Here is a 26,132-nt window from a genome sequence, read left to right as displayed (position 1 = left end):
TCCCCCACCTCATTGTAGATTGTAAGTTGTCACAAGCAGGTATTTTTTTGAGGTTTAATTATTGTTATCGTTGTTAGTGTAGATTGTAAGCTGTCACGAGCAGGGTCGTTTTATTTCTGTATAATTCTTGTATTATTGTTATCGTTTTTACTTAGTGTAGATTGCAAGCTGTCACGAGCAGGGTCATTTTATTTCTGTATAATTATTGTATTATTGTTATCGTTGTTACTTAGGACTGTGGTGTTTGAAAATATTAAACTGAAAATATGTTTGCACTATATAAATAACTATAAATATTACTATTAGAATACAGAGAAGCAGCATGGAGACGTTAATTATGGCGGCCTTGCCGCTCACCATCTTGGTGGATTCCCCAAAGTTTGGGAGGATGGTCCATATGTCTGACATCCATGTCCACTTCCGAGATCTCATGTGTGAAGTCAGAACTGAATACCGACAACCTTGTTGATGCTGGTAGACTAGTCACCAACTTCCCTCTTCTGCTCACAAATCCTTTTCAACATCTACAGTGTAGAGTTCCAATGCCTGGGGACATCACACACCAGTCGGTGAGCCAGAAGCTGCAAGCGCTGCTGAAACACGGCAAGGGCGGATGAAACTGTAGCTGACTTTCTAAAATGGGTACGCAGAGCGTTGTACTTTTCCTAGCAGATCTGACAGCTCAATGTCGCTTTTCAGAAAACATGGAACAATAGGGTTACTGCATGAGCCAAGCATGGCACGTGTGTGAGCTCGCTTAACCACAGAGCAGCCACTAGGTTCCAGCCATTGTCACACACAACCATGCCTGACTGTGGGTTCAGCGGTGACAGACACAGATCTGCCTGCTTTTTCAGAGCTGTCCACAACTCTTTATCATTGTGCTGTTTGTCAACTAAGCATATTAGCTTCACCGCAGCCTGTTGCTGCTTTGATGAGGCAGCGCTGCAGTGCTTCAAGCTTGTGACTGATGTGCTATCTTTGGAGATGGAGGCTGAAGAGTAAGTGAAGGAGGAGGAGGTGCAGGAGCTGTAGACTGTGGGGACAACCAAGATTGATGTAGGGCCTGCAATACTCTGGGTTGGGAGGACGTGCACCACACCAAGGTTGGAGCGGGTCCCAGCTTCCACTATACGAGTAAAGAAAAAGCCGGTCAGCACTGCCAATACTACTGCCGATATGAGACTGTCAAGTCCACACTGCTCATGGAGGCTGAACCCCGAGATCTCGGGTGCTGGTGCAGAAAACACAATGTATGAATCCAATGAGAGAAAAGAATAGCATAGCACTCACCGATCCAGGTGAAAAAGTCCACTTTATCTGGCAATCCACATTAAAACTTCATGGCCAGTAGGCTGTAGGGAGGTGTGAGCAATGTCTGACGATGGCCGTTTCGTGCTTACTAGCACTTCGACGGGTCGAAGTGCTAGTAATCGCGAAACGACCATCATCAGACACTGCTCACTCCTCCCTCCAGCCTCCCGGCCATGAAGTTTTAATGTGGATTGCTAAATAAAGTGAACTTTTTCACCTTGATCGGTGAGTGCTTTGCTATTCTTTTCTCTCATTGGATTCCTGGCTTCCACTATGTTAACCCAGTGTGCCCTCAGTGAGATGTACCATCCCTGACCACAAGCACTTGTCCATGTGTTTGTGGTTAGATGGATTTAACAAGTAACAGCATTGTGAAGGGCACCGGTAATGTTGTGGGACACGTGTCTGTGTAATGCCGGGACAGCACTCCGGGACAAATAGTCCCGCATGTTTGTGGCCTTGGGATGATCCTCCACTCTGCCCTTTCTTTCAAGCTACATATCCAAGACCTTGCCTCCTCCTGCCCACTACAACTCTAAAACATTTCCTGGATCCGTACAATCCATGAAACTTCAAAAATGTTTGTGCACGCCCTTATGATCTCCCTCCTCGACTATTGCAACCTTCTACTCTCTGGCCTCCCCTCTAGCACTCTTGCAACACTCAAACCTATCCTAAACTCTGCTGCCAGAGTAATCCAACTGTCCCTCCGTTATTCCCCAGCCTCTCCTCTCTGTCAGGCCCTTCACTGCCTTCCTATTGCCCATAGGCTAACTATGACATACGAAGTCTTGCACAACCTGTCTCCTCCATACATCAGTGACATGGTCTCCCAATGTCCAACTGGGTCATGACATCTTCTATGCTAACCTAGTGTGCCGTCAGCGAGCTGTACCATCCCTACCCACAAGGATTGTCCATGTGTCCGTGGTTAGGTGCACTTTCCCTGTAACAGCATTATTGAGGGCCCGCATAATGCTGTGGTACATGTGCTTGCTTGCGTAATGCCGTGACAGAAGACCGGGAGAAATAGTTGCGGGTGTGGACCGAGTATCTAGTTACGGTCACTGCCATCAGGTTGCAGAAAGCTTCCGTCTACCATGAGCATAAAATGCAACATTTCAAGTGCAAGCAGATGAGAAATGTGTGAATTTAGTACTCTGGCATTGGCTGCGTATTTCCGCTTACGTTCCAAGGACTGGGGTATGGACAACTGAACGCTGCATTGGGACAAGGACGTGGACATGCTTGTTAATGGTGTTAGTTGAGTTTGTGTGCAACTACAGATGCAGGGCAGGAGGCATCTTTGCATGCACCATGGACAGGGGATTGGCTTGCACGCACAACAGTGGAAGAAACAGTGGTATAACGCGCAGACACTGTTCATGGAGCCTGGTGTTCGACCAACAAAGTCGGGTGGTGCTTTTCTGCCATGTGCCTGATCATGCTGGTGGTGGTAAGGCTGGTAGTTTGGCTACCCATGCTGATGAGAGCATGACCGGTGCTGCAAATGGCCTTTTTGGGGTTATCGGTAGAGTCTTTAAAAAACAACAAGACTGTTAGGGGGACATTCATTGTCTTCCTCTACCACACCATCTTCTCACCTCAACACCTGTCTTTCGGTGTTCCCCAAGGCTCAGTTCTAGGACTGACCCCTACTCTTCTCCAACTACACTTTCCGCCTGGGACAGCTGATGTAATGGAACAGTTTGCAATCTCATCACTACGCCGATGACACGTACATATACCTATCTGTACCTGACATCACCTCCTTACTGACCAAAATCACACGTCTTCTCATCTAATCATCCTGTAGGTGGCACCTGATTATCGCTTTTGCTTCCTTGCTAGGCCTTCTTGGTGCCTGCATGATGGCTCTCTGTGCTCAGGTCCACTACCTTGTACTCTGGCGTGCTTCCAAGCACACCCTCTGCTCTGTCTTGTACCCAGGCGTGTGCCCCAGCACGTGCTCTGCTCTGTCTTGTACCCAGACATGCTTCCCAGCACACTCTCTGCTCTGTCTTGTAACCAGGCGTGCTTCCCAGCACACGCTCTGCTCTGTTTTGTACCCAGGTGTGATTCCCAGTACATGTCCTGAATCATCTTGTACCCTGTGTGCCCCGGTGTACACGCTCTACGCATTTCCGTACCCAGCATGCCCCGACGCGCTTTACATATTCCTGTATCCTGCGTGCCTCCGTCTTCACCCTGCTAAACACCGTCTCTTGTGACTCCTTCAAGTCGGCCACCTGGTTCCAACAGTCAAGGTACTTTATTCCCCTGGGCGGGCCCCTGATGCTCACTGTATAGGGGGTGGTCCTCACTAGGTCAGCTCGCCCGGGGTGGGTTGGTATCACAGCCCAGAGGGTCCACTCCACGAGTCGTCACACGAACAAGGGTGGGTGGTTTGGCTGGGCGTAAAATACTTGTTATGGAAAAGGTTGAGGTGTACCCCACAGGGGAAAATGTTTGCCAGCTAACACACTTAGTGTATGGGGATTTCAAGTCTAGGAGACCTGCTCCTTTTTAATGGGATATTTATTGTTAAGAGGCCCTCCTCCATGTTTCTTCCAAGGGGGGAATTGGGGTTATTGGGGTGCATATGACTTGGTAGCAGGGCAGGCCTTGCAGTAAATGCATAAGAAAACAGAATGGGAGTACAAAATGAATAATGTGAAGTGGATTTTCCTGGGCCCATCCAGTATGTGGGTTCAAAGGCTTATTGGGGTGCATATGACTTAGTAGCAGGGCAGACCTTGCATTCAATGCAACATTTTGCAGGGAAGCCCTCCAAGACATCTCGTGAAAGGGGTATTGGGGTGCGTCGTAATTCTTGGCAGCCCATCCACTCACTGCATAGGCTATAACAGTTTAGGAGACCACTGTTTAATAATGGCCCTTTAAGCAGATTAATGCTGCCTGATGTCCCTGTAAAAAAATAGGCTCTGTGACTTTAAGAGTCCCTCCTTCATAAATGAAACAGATGTGTCTGCTTATGCGTCACACACCACATGGCCAACTTGGGTTGGTAAATGTTACAATGACATTTCCCAGGGAATGCATTTTTTTTGGTTGAAAGCAATGTTAAAGTTGAAAAACGCTTAAAAAATGCTGCATCTGAAAAAAGCCCAAGTGGTGGAGGAACATTTTTGTCTGGGGTTATTTATTTTGCCTTATATACAAGTCATTAACCTACAAAGAATGTACTTTAACATATTTCCCAGCAAAATCCGTTTTGGTTTCGTTTTGGTATGTTTTTTGGTGCACCCGTAAAAATGGCATGAAACTCTGACAGTATTGTTTAAATAAAGCTGTGAACTAGAAGTCAGGAATGCTTCTATGGCTGATCCCCATGATGTTCCCGTGTCATTTGAGCAGTGATTCCATCATTTTCAGACGTTTTTAGACCTTAAAAGGACCCCCGGGTGATCACGATAAAAATGCTCGGGTCTCCCATAGACTTACATTGGGTTTGTTGTTTTGTCCGAGTACCCTAGTATTCCAATTTGCTCGACCCGAGCAACGAGCACCCAAGCATTTTAATGCTCGCCCATCACTAGTGGGGACAAATAACCTCTTCTGGACATTGCAGCACCGCCATGTCTTCAAGAGGTTATTTGTCACTGTTGGAGGCACAGCAGATCCTAGCAATTTCATTGTCCCCCTACATCTTTTAAAGATACCGCCCCACCCCACTTTAAAATCGTATATCTCCAAAGAGATGATTCCCAAAGGTCTCAGACTATGGAACTTATAGCTAAACATGAAGAAATTGAATTGAAAAAACTCAAATGTGAAATAAAAAATATCAACACGTCCTTATCTAAACATCAGAAGCTGCCTGAGTTTAAAATAACTAAGGACAAAATTTGGGCAAATGTGGATAAAATGCAAAAGGACATTGCTATAATCAAGAAAAATAAGTTTGTTCGTGACACCACTGATTTTACTAATAATCAGGTGTATACATGGCATCTGAATAAATCTATCCTCAAACACAGGGGAGCCAGGTATACATGCTGAGAGCAATGGAGAGTCAGCTTTGCCAGCCTTAACACCTCGGCAAGCTCTTCATCGACATATACAGGTGGTGATTTCACAGATATTTCCCTTCTGTCAAATGATACAGTGCCCGTAGCTTCTTCCAGGGCATGTCATAGGGTGGAGAGGTATCTTTAAAAGAAGTAGGAGCCAATGAAATTGCTAGGATCCACTGTGCCTCCACCTGTGATGAATAACCTCTTCAGGACATGGCGCGCCGCCAGGTCCTGAAGAGGTTTTTCGTCCCCACCCCACTATGACACGCCCCAGAAAAAGCTACTGGCAAAGCGCGCGTTGAGGCACAGGGGAACCATCATGGCTGCTTGTGGTTCTATTCTGAAGTGCCATTTTTGTAATATATAGGACAGTTTTTTTTTATATAATCTCACTCTGCCATAAAGGCTCAACTGGTGGAGGACTGTAGCGACAGTTGACTTTGTGGAACTTTCTCCCATCTCCCTACTGCATCTGTGGAGCTCAGCCACCGTGATTTTGGGGTTCTTCTTTACCTCTCTCACCCAGGCTCTTCTCCCACGATTGCTGTTTGGCTGGACAGCCAGGTCTAGGAAGACTTCTGGTGGTCCCATTCTTCTTCTATTTAAGGATTATAAAGTTGTGTATTTTGCCTCCCTGCAAAGTGGAACTGGATCCTATGTGTCATGGATTGGCATGTTTTTTGTGTTCCAGCAACAACCATATTCAAACCTGCCCCATGTCCTTACATCTGCGTGTACTTTTGTGAGGCGATAGACCAGACTGTGGGTACCTGCATGCCGGGTCCGGAACTAAAAGGGCTGCATCCTCGGTTCCCGGGAGACAGCTTTGAGGAGGCGGATCTTCCCCTGCAGCCTGAGAGGGAGGGACCTTTTTGCTGACCCAGAGAGGCAGGGAGAGACAGGTAGAAAGCACGCACAGCAGCCAGCATATAAAAGGGAAAAGAGCGCGAAGGACGGGAGTTTGGCGCGAACACAGAGCAGTGTGTAGAGCAGTGAGCTGTGCGCTCAGCTGCCCCTTTCCCCACCGGTTACCAGCATTGTGGCAGGATCTGACGATCTAGAGCGGGACCACTGTTAGGAGAGTAGCCGGGTGCAGAACAGAGCAGAGCCTCTGCAGAAAAGAGCAGAGCCGCTGCAGAACAGAGCAGAACTGCTACAGAACAAAGTAGAGTCTGCTGTGCCGCAGTCAGAGAGAGATAAGTGCTTTGTCTGGGGAGTACCAGCGCCCCGCACACCAGCAACCGTCATTTCCCACCACCAGCAACCAGGAACAGAGAGCGAGAGAGACGTGCAGTGTGTGCCGGTAACTACTCAGCACTCCGTGTCCATGAGTACTACACATGTGCCCCATAAGAGTGCTCGGAGACAAGACAAACACTTGCACCCTGACTCTGCCAGTAAACACCTGTTGAGCCACACTGGGCTGGTACAAGACCGTGACCTGCATTACCGTCAGCCACTTTGGGCTCGTTTGACTGAGACTGTCAGGGGAGTTGTGCAGGAGGCACACTGGGCTTAAAGAGTACCGTGGCCCGTACCCTTGCAGGCATCTGCAGTATATGGACTAGGGGCAGTGGTAGGTACCGGAGACTGACCACTGTCACCAGAAGAAGGGGTTATTTGTTATTTGCTGAACCCCACTATAGAGGACACTGTGCCAGCCATTGCTAGCGCCACTGAGTTTGCAGCAGGAGCTGCAGTTTAAGGACTTCCTGACATCCGTGTTATTGAACCACTGTTATTTTGAACCATAGTTCTTCACGTTTAAGAATATCCTGTGATTTACTGTACTGTTTGTCTCCCTACTTCCTTTTTCATCACGAAACAATCACTGACCTCAGGGAGACCAGTCAAAGAAGACACTGCGGCAGCCGGCTAAGGCTAGCCAGATCTTCCTTCAGGGAAGGACCACTTAATATGGTCGTAATGGCTCCTTTCGGGTATCCTTTCCTTTTCAGGTATCCATCCACAGACAGCTGCCTTGGTATTTCCTTTGTCATATCTGTAAACTCGTAAAGAGCTGGATATTGACGTAAAGGGCCACTTAATATGGTGGTAATGGTGGTTTCCGAAAGGAGCCACCCCTTGGCGGGGTCCTTCCCTGGAGGAAGGTCTGGCTTGTCCCGTGTTTGAGACTGTTAAATGAGACTCCACAGACTTTATTTGCATATTCGTATTTCCCAGGGAGCAATGCACCTAGGATTTCACTGTGATTGAGCGCCTTTGCTGGCTGCCGCAGTGTTTTCTTTGACTGGTCTCCCTGAGGTCAGTGATTGTTTCGTGATGTTGGTCTACTAGGCATTGCTCCCACCTAGCCAGAATCCTACTCCACACTGATGAGGGGCAACACCCTGAAACAGCTGTCTGTGGATGGATACCTGAATCTTGGTATTGCTCTTGTCATATCTGTAAACTCGTAAAGAACTGGATATTTACTTAAAGGGCCATTTAATATGGTGGTAATGGTGGTTTCTGAAAGGAGCCACTCCTTGGCTGGGTCCTTCCCTGGAGGAAGATCTGGCTAGTCCCGTGTTTGAGATTCTTAAATGAGGCTCCACGGACTTTATTTGCATATTCGTACTTCCTTTTTCAGTCATGCTGTTTAACCCTTTACCTCCCTGTATGGAGTATTCCCCTGTAACTAAACCTGTTAACCCTTGCTCTGCCTGTGTCCCATTACTGCATCCCATGTTCCTGCGAGAACCTTACACTTGGTGTAGTCAGCAGGATGCAGTCTACGAGCACAGGGGTAGCTGATCAAGCGGTTGGTGGAGCTCCAAGGGCTAGAATACCTCTGGGGACAATTTCGAGTAATCTTCCCAAGTTTATAGGGTCTAGCGTTCTGTTATAGAGCTGGACTAAGCAGGTCAGAGGAATGATGAGAATGTGCCCCATGACTCCTGCGTTAACGGCGGAGGTTGCCCTGATGGCTCTAGATCAGTGTTCCCCACCTCCGGTCCTCAAGAGCCACCAACAGGTCATTTTTTCAGGATTTCCTTAGTATTGCCCAGGTGATCATTGCATCACCTGCACAGGCAGGAATTCCATCAAATGTAAAATACTAAGGAAATCCTGAAAACATGACCTGTTGATGGCTTTTGAAGACTGGAGTTGGGGGACACTGCTCTAGATGGAGAGGCCAGGGATTCAGTCATGCTATGAATTCCCCATGAACGAGACACCTTTGGCAAAATACTTCAAATTCTTGAAGAGACACATGTAGACCCCACAAACGTAGGGGAGTTACGCACATGCTTATTTAGGCGTATTCAAAGAGAGGGGGAGACTGTGATACAGTACATGAACGTGCTACAGGAGTTGCACACTGCAATTCTTAAGAAAGATGGCATAGGCATACGACTCCCTGACATAGTGCTGCGAGACCAGTTGGTGACAGGCCTGAGAGATGTGCTGCTTGGGTGGGCATTGCGTGAGCACCAGCGAGCTAACCTGCCCATGACTTTTGCAGAAATTGGGGCAGAGGCGTGCATAGGTGAGCATGAGCCGGGGGTTTCAGCCTTGACAGGAATGGTCCAGTGTTGCAGATTAATCAGACCAAATAAGGAAGAGCCAATGTGGACCCGCGAATTATGGCAGGGAATACAGAAGGTATGGGAAAAAGTTGAATGGCTGGAGGAAGCTCTTATGGCTGTCTTGGGGTCCCGTGTCATACCCCAAGGTGACTCACAGCAAAACCTAAAGGAAGTTAGGGGAGAGGTACGGAGCATCACATGTGCCCCAGCAGTTGTCCCAAGAATTGCTCCCAGTTCATGGAGTGAAGAGCAGACGACATTGAGATATGCTACCCGCCGAGGTCGATGATCCAGACCAAAGCACCCACCAGACAGACACAGACAAGGGTGTTGGATGTGTAGAAGAATGGGACACCTATCCAGAAGTTGCCCTGCTCAAGACAGGCAACGGGGAATGTTCGCTCATCCCTCCGAAAGTCCTGCAAGTTGAATAGAACTCCGCCCCTGGGAAACAAGGTACAGCGAGAAGAGAGCAGCCGCACCCAGAGCCAGACAGAGCCATGACGTCAGGCGCCGAGAAGAGATGGAGAAGGGGTCGACTGTCTACGCTGAGGTGTCTGCCTTGGTCAGGGGTGTGGAGCCAAACCTGGTGGAACTCCAAATTGGGTCTGAAGGTTCTGTCTGTGAGGCTCAGCCCAAAGGAAAGGAAGGGATGTCCACCCGAGAAGACCACCGAAGTGTTTTGCTACCTTGCCTTTCACAAGTTCCCAAAGAAGGGGAGAAAGTGCCATGTGTTCCCACGACACTTGTTCCCAAGGTGTCAGATGGTGAGGAGGAGGAACCACTTGTTCCATTCTCTGAAGTGGAAAGTTGGCCTCCCGCCAGCCCAAGGGATCCTGACCAAGTAGAGGAGATGCAAGGTATTCCTGAAATGTTTCCTCCTGCAGCTATGGAATATGAAGAGGAATAATCTCTCAACCTGTCATACGTTGATCCAGAAGAGGAGCAGGCCTCGGAGGTTGCTGCTCCATGGGACCTGGATGAACCCCTGTTCCCTGCCACTCAGTCTGAAGTTTGTAGTGACCCTAACAAGCTTTACTGGCAGAATGTGATCCAGGAGAGGCAGGAGAGGTTGCGGAAATTATGGGCATCTGTCGACCCTCAGAAAACTATAGTGGAGTACGAAGAATCCTCGCCCGTGGAATGGCGAGCTAAAAGAGAGGGGAAATGAAAGGAGATAGACCGGACCATGAGTACCTGAATGTCGAGTCTGGAACTAAAAGGGCTGCATCCTCAGATCCCGAGTGACAGTTTTGAGGAGGCGGACCTCCCCTGCAGCGTGAGAGAAGCATGAGAGGGAGGGACCTTCTTGCTTACCCGGAGAGGTGGGGAGAGACAGGTAGAGAGCGCGCTGTTGTGAGCTCATCTGTTCATTCACCTTTTGTGTCTGAGGATCTCCCTCTTCTGGTGAAGGAAGGTAGTGAGGCTGATTTGGATGAAAGAAACCAAACACCTGATCAGGTGGATTGTGACTGGGCAACGGGAACTTCAGACTGGATATAAGGCAGCCGACGCCCTTCTGAGTGGCTGGTGATTTCTCTGCTGGATTCTTGGAGACCAGTCTGATTCCTGCTTCCCAAAGATAAGTTTTTGCTCTGCTATTGAACTTATTAGTTTTGGTTTTGATTTCCTTGTTTTCTGAGTTCAGCCATCCCCGGCCGGGGGTGTGCTGGATTCTTATTCCTTGATCAGTGTTCTCTTTTGCTCTGCTTTCAGAATATTCTGAGTGCTGATATAGGGTTTGAAGTCTAGTGACTTCAGAGTCCCTTTTGCTTATCAGTTGTGTTGGTAATATTTTTAGCAGGGTTTTCTCGGATTGCAGACAGCAGCTTTTCTGTCCTGTCCTTTTTAGTTAGCTTGGGCCCCATCATTTGCTCAACCTATCTTTCTATCTGTGCTAGTGTTTTCATCTTGCTTCACCGTCATTATATGTTGGGGGCTGCCTATTGCTTTGGGGTCTGCTCTGGGGCAGTCAGTTTTTCCCTTTTCTCTCTTTAGGCTTATGTAGATCTCCGGCTATGACGAGGTGTCTAGGATCACCGTAGGAACACTCCACGGCTACTGCTAGTTGTGTGATAGTATTAGGGGTCTGCAATCCGCTAGTTTCCAACCTCTCTGATTTTCTGGGCTGAGCTTGTGTTTTGTTTTTTCCTCCTCGGTGACTCAATCATAACAGCGCGCGCAGCAGCCGGCAGATAAAAGGGAAAAGCGCACGAAGGACAGGAGTTTGGCGCGAACACAGAGCAGTGTGCAGAGCCGTGAGTGGTGCGCTCGGCTGCCCCTTTCCCCACCGGGTACCGGCATTGTGGCAGGGTCCGTCGATCTAGAGCAGAAAAGCTGCCAGGAGAGTAGCCGAGTGCAGAACAGAGTAGAGCCACTGCAGAACGGAGCAGAGTCTGTCATGCCGCAGTCAGAGAGAGAGAGGTGCTTTGTCTGGGGAGTACCAGCGACCATCATTTCCCACAGCCTGCAGCCAGGAAAAGAGAGAGAGAGGTACGTGCAGTGTGTACCGGTGACTACCAGTAAGCAAGACTCAGAGCGCTCCATGTCCGTGAGTACTACACACGTGCCCCTTAAGAGTGATCGGGGACAAGACAGGCACTTGCACCAAGACTGTTTAAGTAAACACCTGCCGAGCCACGTTGGGCTGCTATAAGACCGTGACCCGCATTACCATCAGCCACTTTGGGCTCGTTTGACCGAAACTGTCAGGAGAGTTGTGCAGGAGACACATAGGGCTTATACAGTACCATGGCCCGTACCCTTGTAGGCATCTGCACTATATGGACGAGGGGCAGTGGAAGGTACCAGACACTGACCATTGTCACCAGAAGACCGGGTATTGTTATTTGCTGGATCCTACTAGAGAGGACACCGTGCCAGCCATTGCTGGCACCATTGAGTTCACAGCAGGAGCGGACTTCCTGGCATCCATGCTATTGAACCGACATTATTTTGAACCGTAGTTCTTCACGTTTAATTTATGTTTGATTTACTGTACTGTTTGTCTCAATACATCCTTTTCCATTCATGCTGCTTAACCCTTTACCTCCCTGCACGGAGTATTCCCCTGTAAATAAACCTGTTAACCCTTGCTCTGCCTGTGTCCCGTCACTGCATATTGCATTCCTGCGAGAACCTTACACCATCATCAGTACTTCCATCTCCCTGTTCCTTAATGCATACCTTATGCATTTTGTAATTACTAGGTGTCTTGAAACCAAGCTTATTTGTTATAAAAGATAAAAATTGCTCACCTACAGCAATCAAAATGGTTTTGGGGAGTTTACTCCACCATAATGTAACAGAAAGAATGCAAAAGTGTATGGATGACAATCAAATTCAATTAAGAAAATTGTTTAAATGATTTTTTTCAGTTTTATTGATCACAGAAATATACCCACACCATGTAACACTGTATGGCTGAGAAATGGTACCCTACAAAATCTTTAAAAACTTTTGCTTAGTTTTAGAGATCATGAAATGTACTCAGACCATGTAAGACTGTAAGTCTGAGAAATGGAACACTACAACATTTTTAAAAGTTTTTCTCAGTTTTAGAGATCACAGAAATGTTTGTGGACCACTTAACACTGTATGGCTGAGAAATGGAATCCAACAAAATGTTTAAAAGCTTTTGCTAAGTTTTAGAGATCACATAAATGTTCACAGACCATGTAGCACTGTATGGCTGAGAAAACTATAGCTTAATGGGAACCTGTCAGCAGGCTTTTGCTGTGTAACCTACAGACAGTGTCAGGTTGGTACTGTTATACTAAATGATACCTGGGTTGATGAAATTGTAGTTGTTGTTTAATATTTATTTTCAGTTTTCAGTTAATAAAATTCTTGTGCTTTGGGGCAGGCCTGTGGTGGTGGGACTTTAGATGGTGCTCTGCTTAGATATTCATACTGATGGCTTATGACAGGTCACTGATCCCTCAGTGACCTTCCCCTTATTTTACATACTGTATATAATATGTATTGAAAAAAATAAAAAAATCTCATTCAGCAGGTAGGTGCTGGGGGTGGCACCTGTTCTGCAGCATGATCACATCTGTAATATGCATTAAATTATTTTATTTAGTCATATACATTTAGTCTGGAAAAAATATTTCTTAAAATGGTGCCAGCTGCACCTACACAGTAGCATCTATCGAAGAATTTGTCCCCTACATGCCACCAAAGTGCCCTGTTAGTTATCACATGTTACCATCTGTTTTCCCCTAGCCATCTATGTTTGTGTTAAATATCTTAAAAGGGGTTAAGCACAAACCTAGGAAACCTCCAAATACTATTTTCATATTTTTGGGGCTATTAGAGGTTTTAAAGTATTGAGATTTGTTGGAAATTTATTTGTCTCAAATCAAATTTTGGGGAAAATTCAGCAAAGCTGGTGAATTCAAATTTCAAAAGATGCAGTCAGCTCTAGTTTACCAAATATTAAGATAATAATCTGTAATAGCAGATTTAACATTTTATGATGTAATTGTGCAGCCGGATTGCTCTATTTTCACAATGAAATAATTAGCTGTTTGCTGTGATTGATTTGGCTGCAGCACATTCCCTAATAAAATAGCAGTAAAGGGAAAAATTCAAACTAATATTAAGATTGAAACAAATTGCAGGCAAACATCACTCATCAGTGTAGTGTATTAAATGTACTTTTATGTCCTCAAATGGCATTTTGCAGAAATTTTCGCACAGCTATTAATGACTTAATAGTCGGTTTCTTCTCCTGAGGTGTTTTAACAATTTTTTATTTTGCTTTGATTTTTTAGAAGATTCATGTGAAGGGGCTCCAGAAGTTTTAAATGCATTTGTTATACAAGAGCAGAAAACATATAAACATGGTGAAAGTGCTGAATTTACGTGTAACGATAACTATGGATTTTCTGGAGGAGATTCAGCAAAATGTGTGAAAGGAAAGTGGATGAATGTTCCAAAATGCGTTGGTAAGTAAAGTATTTTACATCGAAAACGTTTGAAGTAAAGTGGAAACAGAAAACCTAACCAATTTCAACAGTAACAATAACTAGTATGTAATTAATAGTATGCTAGAGGAAATGTATTGTGTTGCAAAACAAAATTTTTTGCAGAAGAAAAAGCATTCACTTTCTGTGAAAAATGTGCAACTTTTGAGCATCCGCTACTCTGGATATTCTACTGTCCCCTTGAGAATGCTCAGCTGCAAAACGAGCATTGGGTCGGTGGTGGCATTGTTTATGGTCTGCTGACTTTACCATGGGTAAGCATTACTTTGTAATTGTTTCTACATGGACTGATTTACCGTACTTCATTGATGGTCATTTGTTTTATATGTATTTTTACTTTGATCAGTGTTCTTTGGTTGAACAAATACATTATATATTGTTTTTGTTACCCATAGTCTGACCTCACTTACAACCTCCTTTTTCCTACACTTGATTTATTTTCCCTCTTTGAATTCTCAAATGTATCAGTTACTATATGGTCCATTTTTTAATATTATTTTTTTTTTGCAATAAATTTGTATTTAATTTTACATTTCTATGATAGTGTCTTTGGATACTTTGTATCCTTATATATAAGTCACGAAGATATCACACCAAAAAATGGGTGTCCTTTTTTTTTGGGGGGGGGGCCCTAAATACTGCTTTATTTCAGCAAAAATAACAGCCATGCAAAAAAGAGAAAAAAGCCATAAACTGGCCAAACTTTAGCCATGCACAGATAAAAGCTGGCATGAAGATACCGCACCAAAAAATGGGTGGCCTTTTTTTGGCCTAAATAATGCTTTCTTTAAGCAAAAATAACAGCCAGGCAAAAAAGAGAAAAAAGCCGTAAACTGGCCAGACTTTTATCATGCACAGATATGATATAAGCAATGCTCTATATACACACATACAGTGCCTGCAGGCTTTGCACTGATTTGTATACAGTGACATACACTCCCCTGCCTGCCTAACACTGGAACCTATATAATGCAGAATTGGTCATTGAAAGGACTGTTGTTTTAGCTGGATCTGAGTATTTAGGATGGTAGACCCCACACTAACTAAGAAATGCCAAATTCTGACCCTATTATGGCAGCCGCTCTCCTTACACTCTCTGAATCCGGAGCTGAATGCGTTGAGCATGTTGGCATCCGGTCCCTTATACCCCTGATGATGCTGTGCAGCCAGCCAATCATTGCACGACCACAACAAAGATGGCTGTGGCGTTTCATGGCCTGGCAGACAATCCCTGCACCGTGATTGGGTCTCTAAAGTCCATCAAAATTGCTGGGTGGAGACCCGAGTTCCTGGCGAGTGATCCTGGAAATACTCAGTGCTCACTTCCTGGTGCGCTGCCAGCAGGCCTTCAGGGAGAATGCTTCGGACGCGCATGCTTACCTCCAGTCTCTTAAAGAGACAGGACGCATTTTTTGAAAATATCAATTAACTAATGGCAGCGCATTGATTACTATTTCTGGCCCCTCCGCCATAGGATGGGTGCCAGAGCAAAGAATATCTACTCTTGCTAATCCCGGTTCAGTCTCTGTTCTGCCTGCGCTGTTACAGCATTCTGTTTGGCACTCTGCTTACACTGTTTGTTTCTGCAGAATATCAGCGACTTGTTGTTCGACTATCCAAGATGATATCTGTACCATTACTCTCAAGTTCCATCCCCAGGTATTCCACTCTGGTCCTGTTGGAGGGATCTTACTATGGGTACCTGGGGCTCACTAGTTACGCCCCTCATGGTCATGAGGTTCCACTCAAAAAATAAAAGACGAATGTGAACTTCATCACCTGTGCCTCCGCTTCCATTCGTTACAGATTGCTCCGGCCATGGAATCTGCTGGATCCCAGAGATCTCTGACTGTGGAGCTTTGCCAAGAGGTGACCTGTCGAAGGGATCAACAGTACAAGATCACGACTTATCTACGCAGCTTGTCTACCCGCATGGATTCCCTGCTGTCCTCGACTGCAAATGGCTTGTCCTGCAGCACCCAGGTATCCGCCTGCACGGCATGTGAAGGTCCTCGCCTGACAGCTCCCACCTGCTTCCATGGCGACCACGCTCAGTGTCGGGGTTTCATCAATCAGTGCATGCTGCACTTCTAAATCCTTGGGCATATGTTTGCTTCTGACCGTGCCAAGGTTTGCTTCATAATGTTACATCTCGCTGGAGAGGCCCTCGCCTAGCTGAACACTCTGTGGGAGAGAGGGGATCCTCTGATTAATGATCTTCAGTCTTTCAGTCTTTCCTAGAAGTATTTCGTAGGACCTTCGATGAACCTGGTCGAGTCACGTCAACAGCTTCAACTCTGCTCCGCCTACATCAAGGAACTCTCATGGTGGCTCAGTATGCTGTTCGGTTCCGCACTCTTTCGCCTGAATTATCCTGGAACAACAAGTCCTTGGTGGCTACCTTCTGGGAGGGTTTGTCGGGAAGAATCAAGGATGAGCTGGCAGGACGGGACAGGTCTACTACCGTGGATGATCTGATATCTCTAGCAACCCCGGATAGATCTGCACTTTCAAGAACATTCCAAGGAGATCAAATGAAACAGAAGGCCCTATCAGCTTTGCTCTAGTTCTCCTAAGTCGGCTACATCGTCTTCCTCCCCTGAGGCCATGGAGGTTAATTGTGTAAGCTTGGCCAGCTGCCGCCAGGAGGTGCGTCGCAAAGCGGGAAGTTGCCTCTACTGCAGTAGTCTTGAGCACCTGATTCATACCTGTCCAAAGAGGTTGGAAAACTCCAATGCCTAGGCTCAGTAGGAGAGGCCACCCTAGGTAGAGAACATTCCTCTCCATAATTGCAAATCTCGGTCTCCGTGTCCTGCGGAGCAATAAAATTGTCTGAACTCTGTTTGCTGGATTCTGGAGCCAACGGGAACTTTATCCAGCAGGCGGTTGTGGATCATTACCGCTTACCAGTCCAGCGTCTTCCTGACCCATTGTGGGTGACCGCCGTAGATGGCAAACCCCTGACCGAGCCCGTCCAGTTTCAGACCAAGCCTGTGGAACTTCGAGTAGGTCTAACGCATTCCTAAAGAATCCGTTTTTATGTGTACCCTGATTTGTCTCACCCCTTGCTTTTAGGTCTACCATGGCTTCAGATGCATGAACTAGTCCTAAATTGGAGACCAGGAGAGGTTCTGCGTTGGCGAGATTCCTGCATGGATCGACGTCTAACCTGGATTCAACCTGTTTCACCTCCAGTCCAACCAGTTACCCTGCCAGGATTACCTTCTTCTTACTGGTCCTTCTCTGATGTCTTTGGGAAAAAGGAGGCAGAGAGACTACCTCCACACAGGTCGTATGACTGTCCGACTGATCTCCCTCGTGGGAGAGTTTATCCTCTTTCTCAAGCAGAGACTCAAGCTATGTCTGACTACATACAAGAGAAACTGGCCAGAGGATTTATCCAGAAGTCATCTTCACCGGCAGGAGCAGGATTCTTCTTCGTGAAGAAAATGGACGGATCCCTGCGGCCCTGTATCGACTACCGGGGCCTAAACCAGATCACGGTAAAAAACAGGCATCCATTACCTCTTACTTCAAAGCTGTTTGATTGTCTCCGAGGGGCTAATATCTTCAACAAAAAAGATCTCAGAGGGGCCTACAACCTGATCAGAGTTCGAGAAGAAGGCGAATGGAAAACAGCTTCAACACTCGAGATAACCACTATGAATACCTGGTAATGCCATTTGGCCTAAGCAATCCACCCGCAGTTTTTCAGGAATTTGTTAATGACATTTTCAGGGATCTGCTCTATACTTGTGTCGTTGTTTACCTGGACAACATTCTGATCTTCTCTGCAGACTTGGCCTCGCACCGGAAGCAAGTACGTCTGGTCTTACAAAGACTCAGAGAGAACAGGCTTTATGCCATATTTGAGAAATGCCTCTTTGAACAATTCTCTTTGCCTTTCCTCGGTTACATAGTGTCCTCCGCAGGATTAAAAATGGACCCGGAGAAGTTGTCTGCAGTCCTCAAGTGGCCTCGTCCGTCTCGGCTGAAAGCCATAGAATGGTTCCTGGGTTTCGCCAACTACTATCGGCAGTTCATTCCACACTTTTTCACCCAAGTGGCAACCATCACAGCTTTAACCTGGAAAGGTGTAAACTCCAAGTAATGGTCCCCCGAGGCAGAGGAGGCCTTTATTTCTCTCAAAAAGCTTTCGCTTCCGCACCTGTTCTTCATGGTTCGAATTCTAATGAGCAATTTTTTCTTGAGGTAGATGCTTCCTCCATAGGTACAGGAGCAGTTCTCACCCTTGAACAACGCTAAAGTTCCTGGAGCCAGCTTTCTCCCTGACTATCCTCGCCAGAGCCAGCTTCACCTCGTATGCCCAGTGTCCGCCGGTCAGCTCCACCACATTTGTAATATCTGTTTACCCGTTTGTCCCACTGGAACAGCTGCCACGTGTCCGTAGTCTAACTGGAGGTAGTACCTGTGTCCCTCAGGTATTCCACTCTGGTCCTGTTCGAGAGATCTTACTATGGGTACCTGGGGGCTCATTAGTCACGCCCCCTTCAGAGCCCCCCGGACCATGGTCCCGAAGTTCCTCTCAAAAAATAAAAGATGAATGTGAACTTCATCACCTGTGCCTCCGCTTCCATTTGTTACACAGGGCATGCAGGAGGGTGAGTAGGATGTATTCTGGAAGCCGGCGGCTGCAACTGTTACTGTGCACCAGTGACACAGGCTTTAGCCACAGACACCAGCTCCTGCCTCTGTCACCCGCAGCTCCATCACTCCCTTTCCCCCGCCAGCTTTCTGGGGCAATTGACTCGTGTGTGAGCCCATGGGGGCATTTTCAGCACAAAACAATGTGCTGAAAACTCGGCTTATACACGAGTATATACGGTATTATGATTTCATGTCAGATATTGAGAAAAACATGCTTATGTGTCTTTTATATAGTGTATGTAATCTTCTGTTTTCAACTGTATATATACACCTCTGATTCCAATGCATGGAATATATGTATTTACCTCCCATATAGTCACTGCAAACTCTTCAATTAGAGATGAGAAAATATTTCAATGTTTGGCTCAGATTATGATCACCGAATTTGCAATGTTCACCGATTTATTCATTGCATATTCGCCGAACATATTTGATTGCCATCCAAGTCAATGGGAGGCAAGAGCAAATGCATGCACAGCACCTTCAAATGGGCCCAAAAGCTGCCAAAACACATCAAACTAGGGGCAGACACAAGGAAAGTGTCCTCAATTCACCCACAGTACAAATTTTAGCATGGCATGGTAGCAGTTAGCCATGCATGAGATATCATGGTCTGGAACAGCATTTACAGCTTCAAATTGAATGTAAAATTAAGACAAGGTGAGTGAGTGATTAATGTAGGCCTGCTGTGCTGGAAGCCCTGATACCACATGCAAGAACACAAACTGCTTTCATGCTCAGCCAGACTCAGGTGGCAGAAGTATCAGTTTCTTAGACTATTATTATCAGAAAAATCTCAGGATAGTTACATGGGTAGTTGACTCAAAGGGAGTGAGGTCCTGCCTGTCTCGGAGGCCTACTGCTACTGGAACACACACATGAAGGAGACCCAAACAGGAGTCTACACAGTTACAAAAATTAATGGCAGACATCAACAAAGTGGCATTAATTGCAAAAGAGTAGAACAAGTATAATGGGGACCAACATCACTTCCACTACAGCCAAAACAGCAGATGGAGACTGTAACAGGCAAGTTGGTTGAACCACTGTGCCATATCCCTCGGAAAGTCTGGAGGGGTGTAACTAGGTGGCCTACCAAATCCCAACTCAGATAAGAGGCAGCAGGAAAAAACTGTGACCCAAGGAGGGACAAGGAGGTAGCATCAGTTGCTACACCAGGGCTGACCTACAGATGGTGGCAGGTGATCCCCAAGAGCAGGTATGCTGCTACAGCCTGAATGAGGGATGAATAATGCAGGCAAGCACTGCCGAAACACTGGAACTATAGGTGCACAAGGGACTTGCAAAGGAACAGAAAAGCACTGGTAGGTGCAAGCTGGACTGGGTATTTGACAGATAGGCACAAGCAGGTGAGTTCTGGGCCGGATGATGGACAGAAAAGCACAGACAGGAACAAGCAGAAGGGTACAGTGTAGTCAAGCAGATGGGCAAACCTGGGGAACCTGACAACTAGCCAGCATGCAAAGCAAACTAACAACAGAGCTCAAGCACCTTCATATTGGAGGAGGTGTCTTGAATAGAAGGTGTCGTCCAGCTATTGGCTGGGAACACCTTAGGTCGACATGGTCAGTCCATTTAAGAGGGAGGGAGCATGCACCTTAAGCATAGTGCCCAGGCCTACAACTGAACCTTGGGGGGTAACGACACATAGGGGATGAGATGATGAGGTGATATGTGAGTGGGAGACACTGAAAGTCCTGTCTGTTAGGTAGGAGGAGATTCAACAAAGGGCCAAGTCTGTCATTCCGAGAGATCAGAAATTCTGACGTAAGAGGGAATGATCCACTATGTCAAAGGCAAATGCCACGTCCTGGAGAAGGAGGACAAAAAAGCGTCGCTTTTATTTCATGTTTAGTAGGGCATTGGTGACTTTAGTCAGGGCAGTTTCCGTGGAATGGTGCGGTCAGAAACCATATTGTAAGTGGTCAATGAGGGAGCAAGAAGAAAAGTGAGAGGACAGTTCAAAATGGACATGTTGTTCCAGCAGGTTGGAGGCATGGGGAGAAATTATTTGGGGCGATAGCTAGACACAGAGGATGGGTCAAAGGTGGGCTTTTTGAGGATGGATGTGATTGAGGTATGTTTAAATCAAGAGGTAAGACACCAGTTGTTAGTGACAGGTTGAAGAGGTGGGTTAGGCTTGGGATGAAGACTGTGGTAAGGTTTGGAATGAAGTAGGACATTATTCGGTCAAGTTCTTAGTCTTCTGCTGACATGAGAGGAGAGGGAGAGGTAGCTAGTAATTGAAGGTGAGAATTTAAAGGTAGGATATGAGAGATGAGAAGTAGGTTTGTTTTGTGGCAGTGAGCAATTACAACTTCTGTTACTGTTACAGGCTACTCCACTCCCTTTATTTGGTTTGGCAGTCACACAGCAGTACGCTTTGTAGATGAAGGACAGAAAGAACATGTTCTTCAGCAGATGGAAAACACTACATCAAGTGACCTCTGCTCCTCTTCCTCCACCTTAACATCATATACAATACAGTCCTCAGATGTGGCACCTCAATTACCCTTGTTTTTCCCCACGTCACAACTCTCCATATGCCCAACTGACTGTAGGCAACCACAGATGGCTACGTCTGGATGTCTGTTCACACATTCTATGCCAAGGGCATCGGAAGTGTTCTCGAAAGATTCACAGAGTCATGGGGAAGAAATAATCTCCACCGATGCCCAATTGTTTTCCAGTTTGATCCATGACTGGACGCAGTGGGATCTGAGTAGAATCCAAACCTCGTCAACAGATATTAACCCCGGGGAGTAGAGGTGATCCATTCCTGATGAGAGTCAGATACTTGAGGTGCATGTGGACTGTTCTCTGCTGTCAGGGCAGGAAAAGGAGGAAGGTGACTCTCAGGGTGAGGAGTGGGAGAACAGAGAGGATGATGATGAAGTAGTAGATCACACTTGATGCAGACCAAGAGGCATGCCGCTGAGTAGCTCAGCAGAGGAGGAGGAACATGAGAAGGTTACATTGCAGCTTCCCACAGGCACGGAGTTATGTAACCACGACATGCAATGCAGCCTCAACTTGTCAGCGGCCAGCAACATTCGTGGGTCTGCAGTTGACTAGCTTGGATCTTTTCTTCAGACTGACAAAAATCACATTATCTGCCAACTTTGTTAAAAAAAGACAAAGTAAAAAAATGCAATAATTTGAATAATACATGCATGAACTGGCACATGCGCAATCAATATGTGTTAATCTGGGAATCTCACTGTGCAAAAATGCAGACAAGCATGCCTCACCAAACACCGTCCACTCCATTGACCACGTCTTCTGATTCTTTCTCCTCCCTTAACTTGGCAAGTGTTGTCATACAGGTCTATGGATGCAGAACTTCCCATTGTTTACCCTCTACAGTCGGGGTGAGTGACAGCCTGTCAGCTGATACAGAAATGGACATTCCTGCTGTTTTTGACTGATGTTAGATACCAAGCACACCCTATCTTTCTCAACCCACCATAAGATCTCAGCCTGTACCTGTCTCACAGTGCAGCAGCTTGTTGTGTTCACTGTACTCCACCTCGTGTCAGCACAGCAGCCAGCCCTCGTTTGTGCAGTTGTGCTCACATAAAATATTGTTTCGAACTACATATGCCAAAGCTAAGAGCTTGAACCTCACCATCTTCTATCTAATAATAATAATAACCTTTATTTATATTTATTTATAAAGCAGCAACATATTCCGCAGAACTTCACAAGTCATCAGTTCATACAAAACAGTCAAAAGTTGCAAAGTTAATGATAATCTAACAATTAAAGCTAAAGGTTTTAGAACTTACAAACTACAATGAGGTGGGGGTGACACAAAGTAGAGATGCTTTTTTTACAATGATGGTCCAACCATTTTTAGAAAATAGTGCATAGATCAAAGCTGCATGAAGCTATGGGTATGGTTGAGTTTGATGGCGAGTTATGTTCAGAAATGTAGAGAATAGGCTATATATAAAAAGGAGTTTGATAAGGGAACGTGATAGGCCACCGTAAACAGATGTTTTGAAGGAGAATCTAAAAATGTGTAAGTTGTGGTTATACTTCTAATTTCATGGGGGAGAAAGGGTAAGAAGTGAGATATCTACATAGGAAATTAAACTGAGATGGACAAAGACCATGAGTGTTACCGTCTTTGTGTGTCTCAGAGGTTGAAAGTTGTGAGAGGTCACGAGAAGTGGCTAGAGATAGAAGCGGGGATGCAGTTGGGGAAGTGGGGCTGTTGAATTCTCCCAGGATAAGGGTTGGCAATTCTGAGAACATGAAGTGTGAAGCAAGGCAGAAAAGTGGTCAAGAAGTGAGTGTGTGAGCTTGGGGGATGGTATATGACCTATACTCTGAGGGATAGGGGATGAAGACCCTGATGGTGTGAAACTCCTAAAAAGAATGGTGCCCAATGGGCCTATATTTGTAACTTTTCTAAAAAACAAGATTGTTGGTGGCAGCAAGGAGTGTGGGGTTCTTGTGGAGATAGCAAAGAGCTTAATATACAAATATTCCATGCATTCTAATCTGGAGATGGATATGATCACTAATAGTTTTCTGAGAACTAGTTAGAGGCCAGCTGAGTGCTCTTCCCTACAAATATCACAACAATGGTGGCCTGTGAAATCTGTAATTATTGCATGGCCAATCCAATCTGTTGGCCACAGAAATGCAGCCTTTCCCCCTTGTGGCTACAGACCATTTCCTAAAGCTGCTGATCGTCACAGTCCCCCAGTACCAGTTGCTAAGTCACTATTATTTCTCTTAGAAAAATGTGCCTGCGCTACACCAGCATGCCACAGACAACATCACTCATTTCATTCCCTGAAAAATTCTATATCTTCCAGAGTACATTTCAACATTGACAGCTGGACAAGCAAGTATGGACAGGGGCGTTACACGTAGCTGACTGGGCACTGGCTGACTCTGGTGGCTGTATGGGAAGGTGGGGAAGGGGCTCCTCAATCCCCAAGGCTTGCAGGGCACTTGAGGATAGAGATCTAAACCAGTACACACCATAAGATTGAGAACTAAACTACTAGACTACAGGGGTTGGAGAACTAAACTACTAAACTGCTGCGATTGGAGAATGAAATAAATACACATCAGAACATGACGAAGTAAACTAATTGACAATATGATTCGGGAAACTATATTAGTACACACTAGGGGATGGAGAAGTAAAGCACTAGTCACCAAGGTGTCACTAGACACCAAGACTTGGAATTCCCAGGGATTGCAGAACAAACCTCTTCATTCTTACACTTCCTCCAGTGCTTCTGAATCCTCCATCTCCTCTATGGCCTCCACCTGCACCCTCAATCTTTGCCTTAAGGAAACACACGTTCCATCACTGCACAGAGAACTGCCCACCTTCGTAGTGCGCATCCTGGGTTCACCGCAATCAGGCAGTGTTTAAATTAATATGCCTTGGAGATCGCAGTCATACAGATCAAGAGTTGTGGACAGGTATCCATGCCGAGTTTCAGCAATGACTGTCTCCACTCAACCTGGAGCCAGGGAAGGCCTTGTGCGATAATGGTGCAAACCTGGTGGCAGCCATGCGCCATGCCTAGCTCACACACGTGCCTTGCATGGCTTGCATTCTCAACCTGGTGGTACAGCAATTCCTACGCCAATAGACTAGATTCTCCAAACAGTTTCATAATGAGATATTCCCTATGAAAGTCATTAGCAATCAAAGACATTTTTAGGGGCCTGTGAATGAGGCCTCTATAATATAGATTAGATGCTTCAAACTATTTCCAAGTGAGATTTGCCCAACTGTATGACGCTAGTAACAGAAGAAATTGTTTTGTGCGTGGATGAGACCTGTATAAAATAGACTAGATGCTACAAACAATCTCAAAGTGAGATGTCCCCCACTGTGGAACGTTAGTAACTGTGCAAATTTGATTTTAGTGTGGATGAGGCCTGTATAACCTAGAACATATGCTCCAAATAATTTCAAACTGGGATCCAGCCTGCTGTATCACGTTCGTAAAAACAATTTTTTTATGTGCAACAGCTCTGCCCACATATCAATTTCACTGCCACAAAATTTCAACGTAGGGTATGGCGGGCTGTATCACATTTAGCAACAGAATTTTTTTTTTTTAATCTGCATGAGCTATGCAGACAGTGGAATTCCACCACCAGTAAATAACAAGGTGAGATATGTTATTATGAATCACAGTAGTAACTGCCAAAATAATTTTTTTTCATGGCCAACAGCTCAAAACACAAAACAAGTTGACATATGCCTTGCTTTATCACATTTAGCAAATGAAAAAATAAGATTTAGACAGGCCTACTCATGCATAGAGCACAATAGAAGTAGTGCAGAACACACTGGTAGGAAATGTGCCCTGCTGTCATTGTCTGTGGACCTAAGTAATGGCACAAAAAAAGAAAAAAAAATTGCTGGAAGGTCGATTTCACAGCCACATAGAACACTAGCTTGCTAAACTGTCTGACTAATAAAAAATCACCTAGCTATTGTCAGCGTTGGGATTTTTTCTCTAGTCACCAACCTCGGGTAAAGCTCACTTGCCTAGGATCCTAGGAGTGGAGAAATAAAAAGAGAGACACAGGTTGCTTGTCTATCAAGTTAATCTCATCCTTTATTAAGATGGGTGCATCTTTTATAGTAAACCAGAAAGAGGAAATGAACAAATATGGACAATTCCGTAGTATTGTGTAACAATTAACAAAATGGCAAGAAAGATAGTTATATAAAGACATGTCAACTATATCATGAGTTATGAGATATCACTAAATTGGATGACAGGGATATGGAGGGGTTTTGACATTTCGCTTGTATTAATTTAACAATTCGTGGAACCGTATCCTGTTAGTGTGTTTTGGCCAGGAAAAAGATTTGGCCTCAACATATTTAGACATTTATTATAAGAGAAATTTGGAACTGACCACTGGCAGAATTATCCTACCACGTAGACAGATGATAACAATTAAAATGGTGTCAAGGGTTACCAGTTGTTTTTCTGCTATTTTCAAAATTTTGGAGAACTAAGATTAACCATTTCTTTAACACTATCTACCTAAAATCTAACAGCAAACAGTGCCTGTGTCAGGAGCAGCCTCTTTGTGCTGTTACAGTGTCAAAATGGCCCTAAAACAAGTTGTCCGCTCTTTATGTGGAGAAGGACATGCGATTTCAGTAGCCAATGACACAAGCCGTTGTGTCAGGACATTGTACATGTTTCCCGTGCCCTGATTGGCTAGCCACAATGTGCACACATAAAGGTAAAAGAAAAAAAATACAGTTTACAAGCATGCCACTTCTCTGAGCTCTCCCCACCCCCTACTGTGATCAAACATATGTCCCATGCACATCATACACCTCCATTATCATAGCTAAAGTTATGAAAATACGTAAGTGGCAACGCAAAAATTTTCCTGCACTTTTTACCCAATTTTTCCGATTTTGTAAAATTGTGCTCGTCTTTCCGATCACGAATCCAAATGTGCCATATTTGTTCCGATTTTATGTTTGGCAATCGTTTTTCAAACAAATTCACTCGTCACCATCTATAATAACCTAATAAATATTATTAGCTGAC

General features: G+C 45.5%; 1 protein-coding gene across 3 annotated transcripts in view; it reads left to right on the top strand.

Annotated features, from left to right (window-relative positions):
* The window catches only part of CFH (complement factor H), a 712,377-nt gene that overhangs the window by 583,516 nt on the left and 102,729 nt on the right, over positions 1-26,132 (top strand). For all 3 annotated transcript variants that reach the window (XM_073582879.1, XM_073582878.1, XM_073582877.1), the window contains one exon: positions 13,666-13,839. In XM_073582879.1, the coding sequence (XP_073438980.1) occupies positions 13,666-13,839 (174 nt within the window). The remainder of the gene's footprint in view (positions 1-13,665; positions 13,840-26,132) is intronic.

Source organism: Dendrobates tinctorius, unplaced genomic scaffold (genome assembly GCF_039654945.1).
Source record: "Dendrobates tinctorius isolate UK_male_01 unplaced genomic scaffold, ASM3965494v1 ptg000074l, whole genome shotgun sequence".
In the NCBI taxonomy this organism is placed as follows: Eukaryota; Metazoa; Chordata; class Amphibia; order Anura; family Dendrobatidae; genus Dendrobates; species Dendrobates tinctorius.
This window is presented reverse-complemented; position numbering and strand designations above follow the sequence as displayed.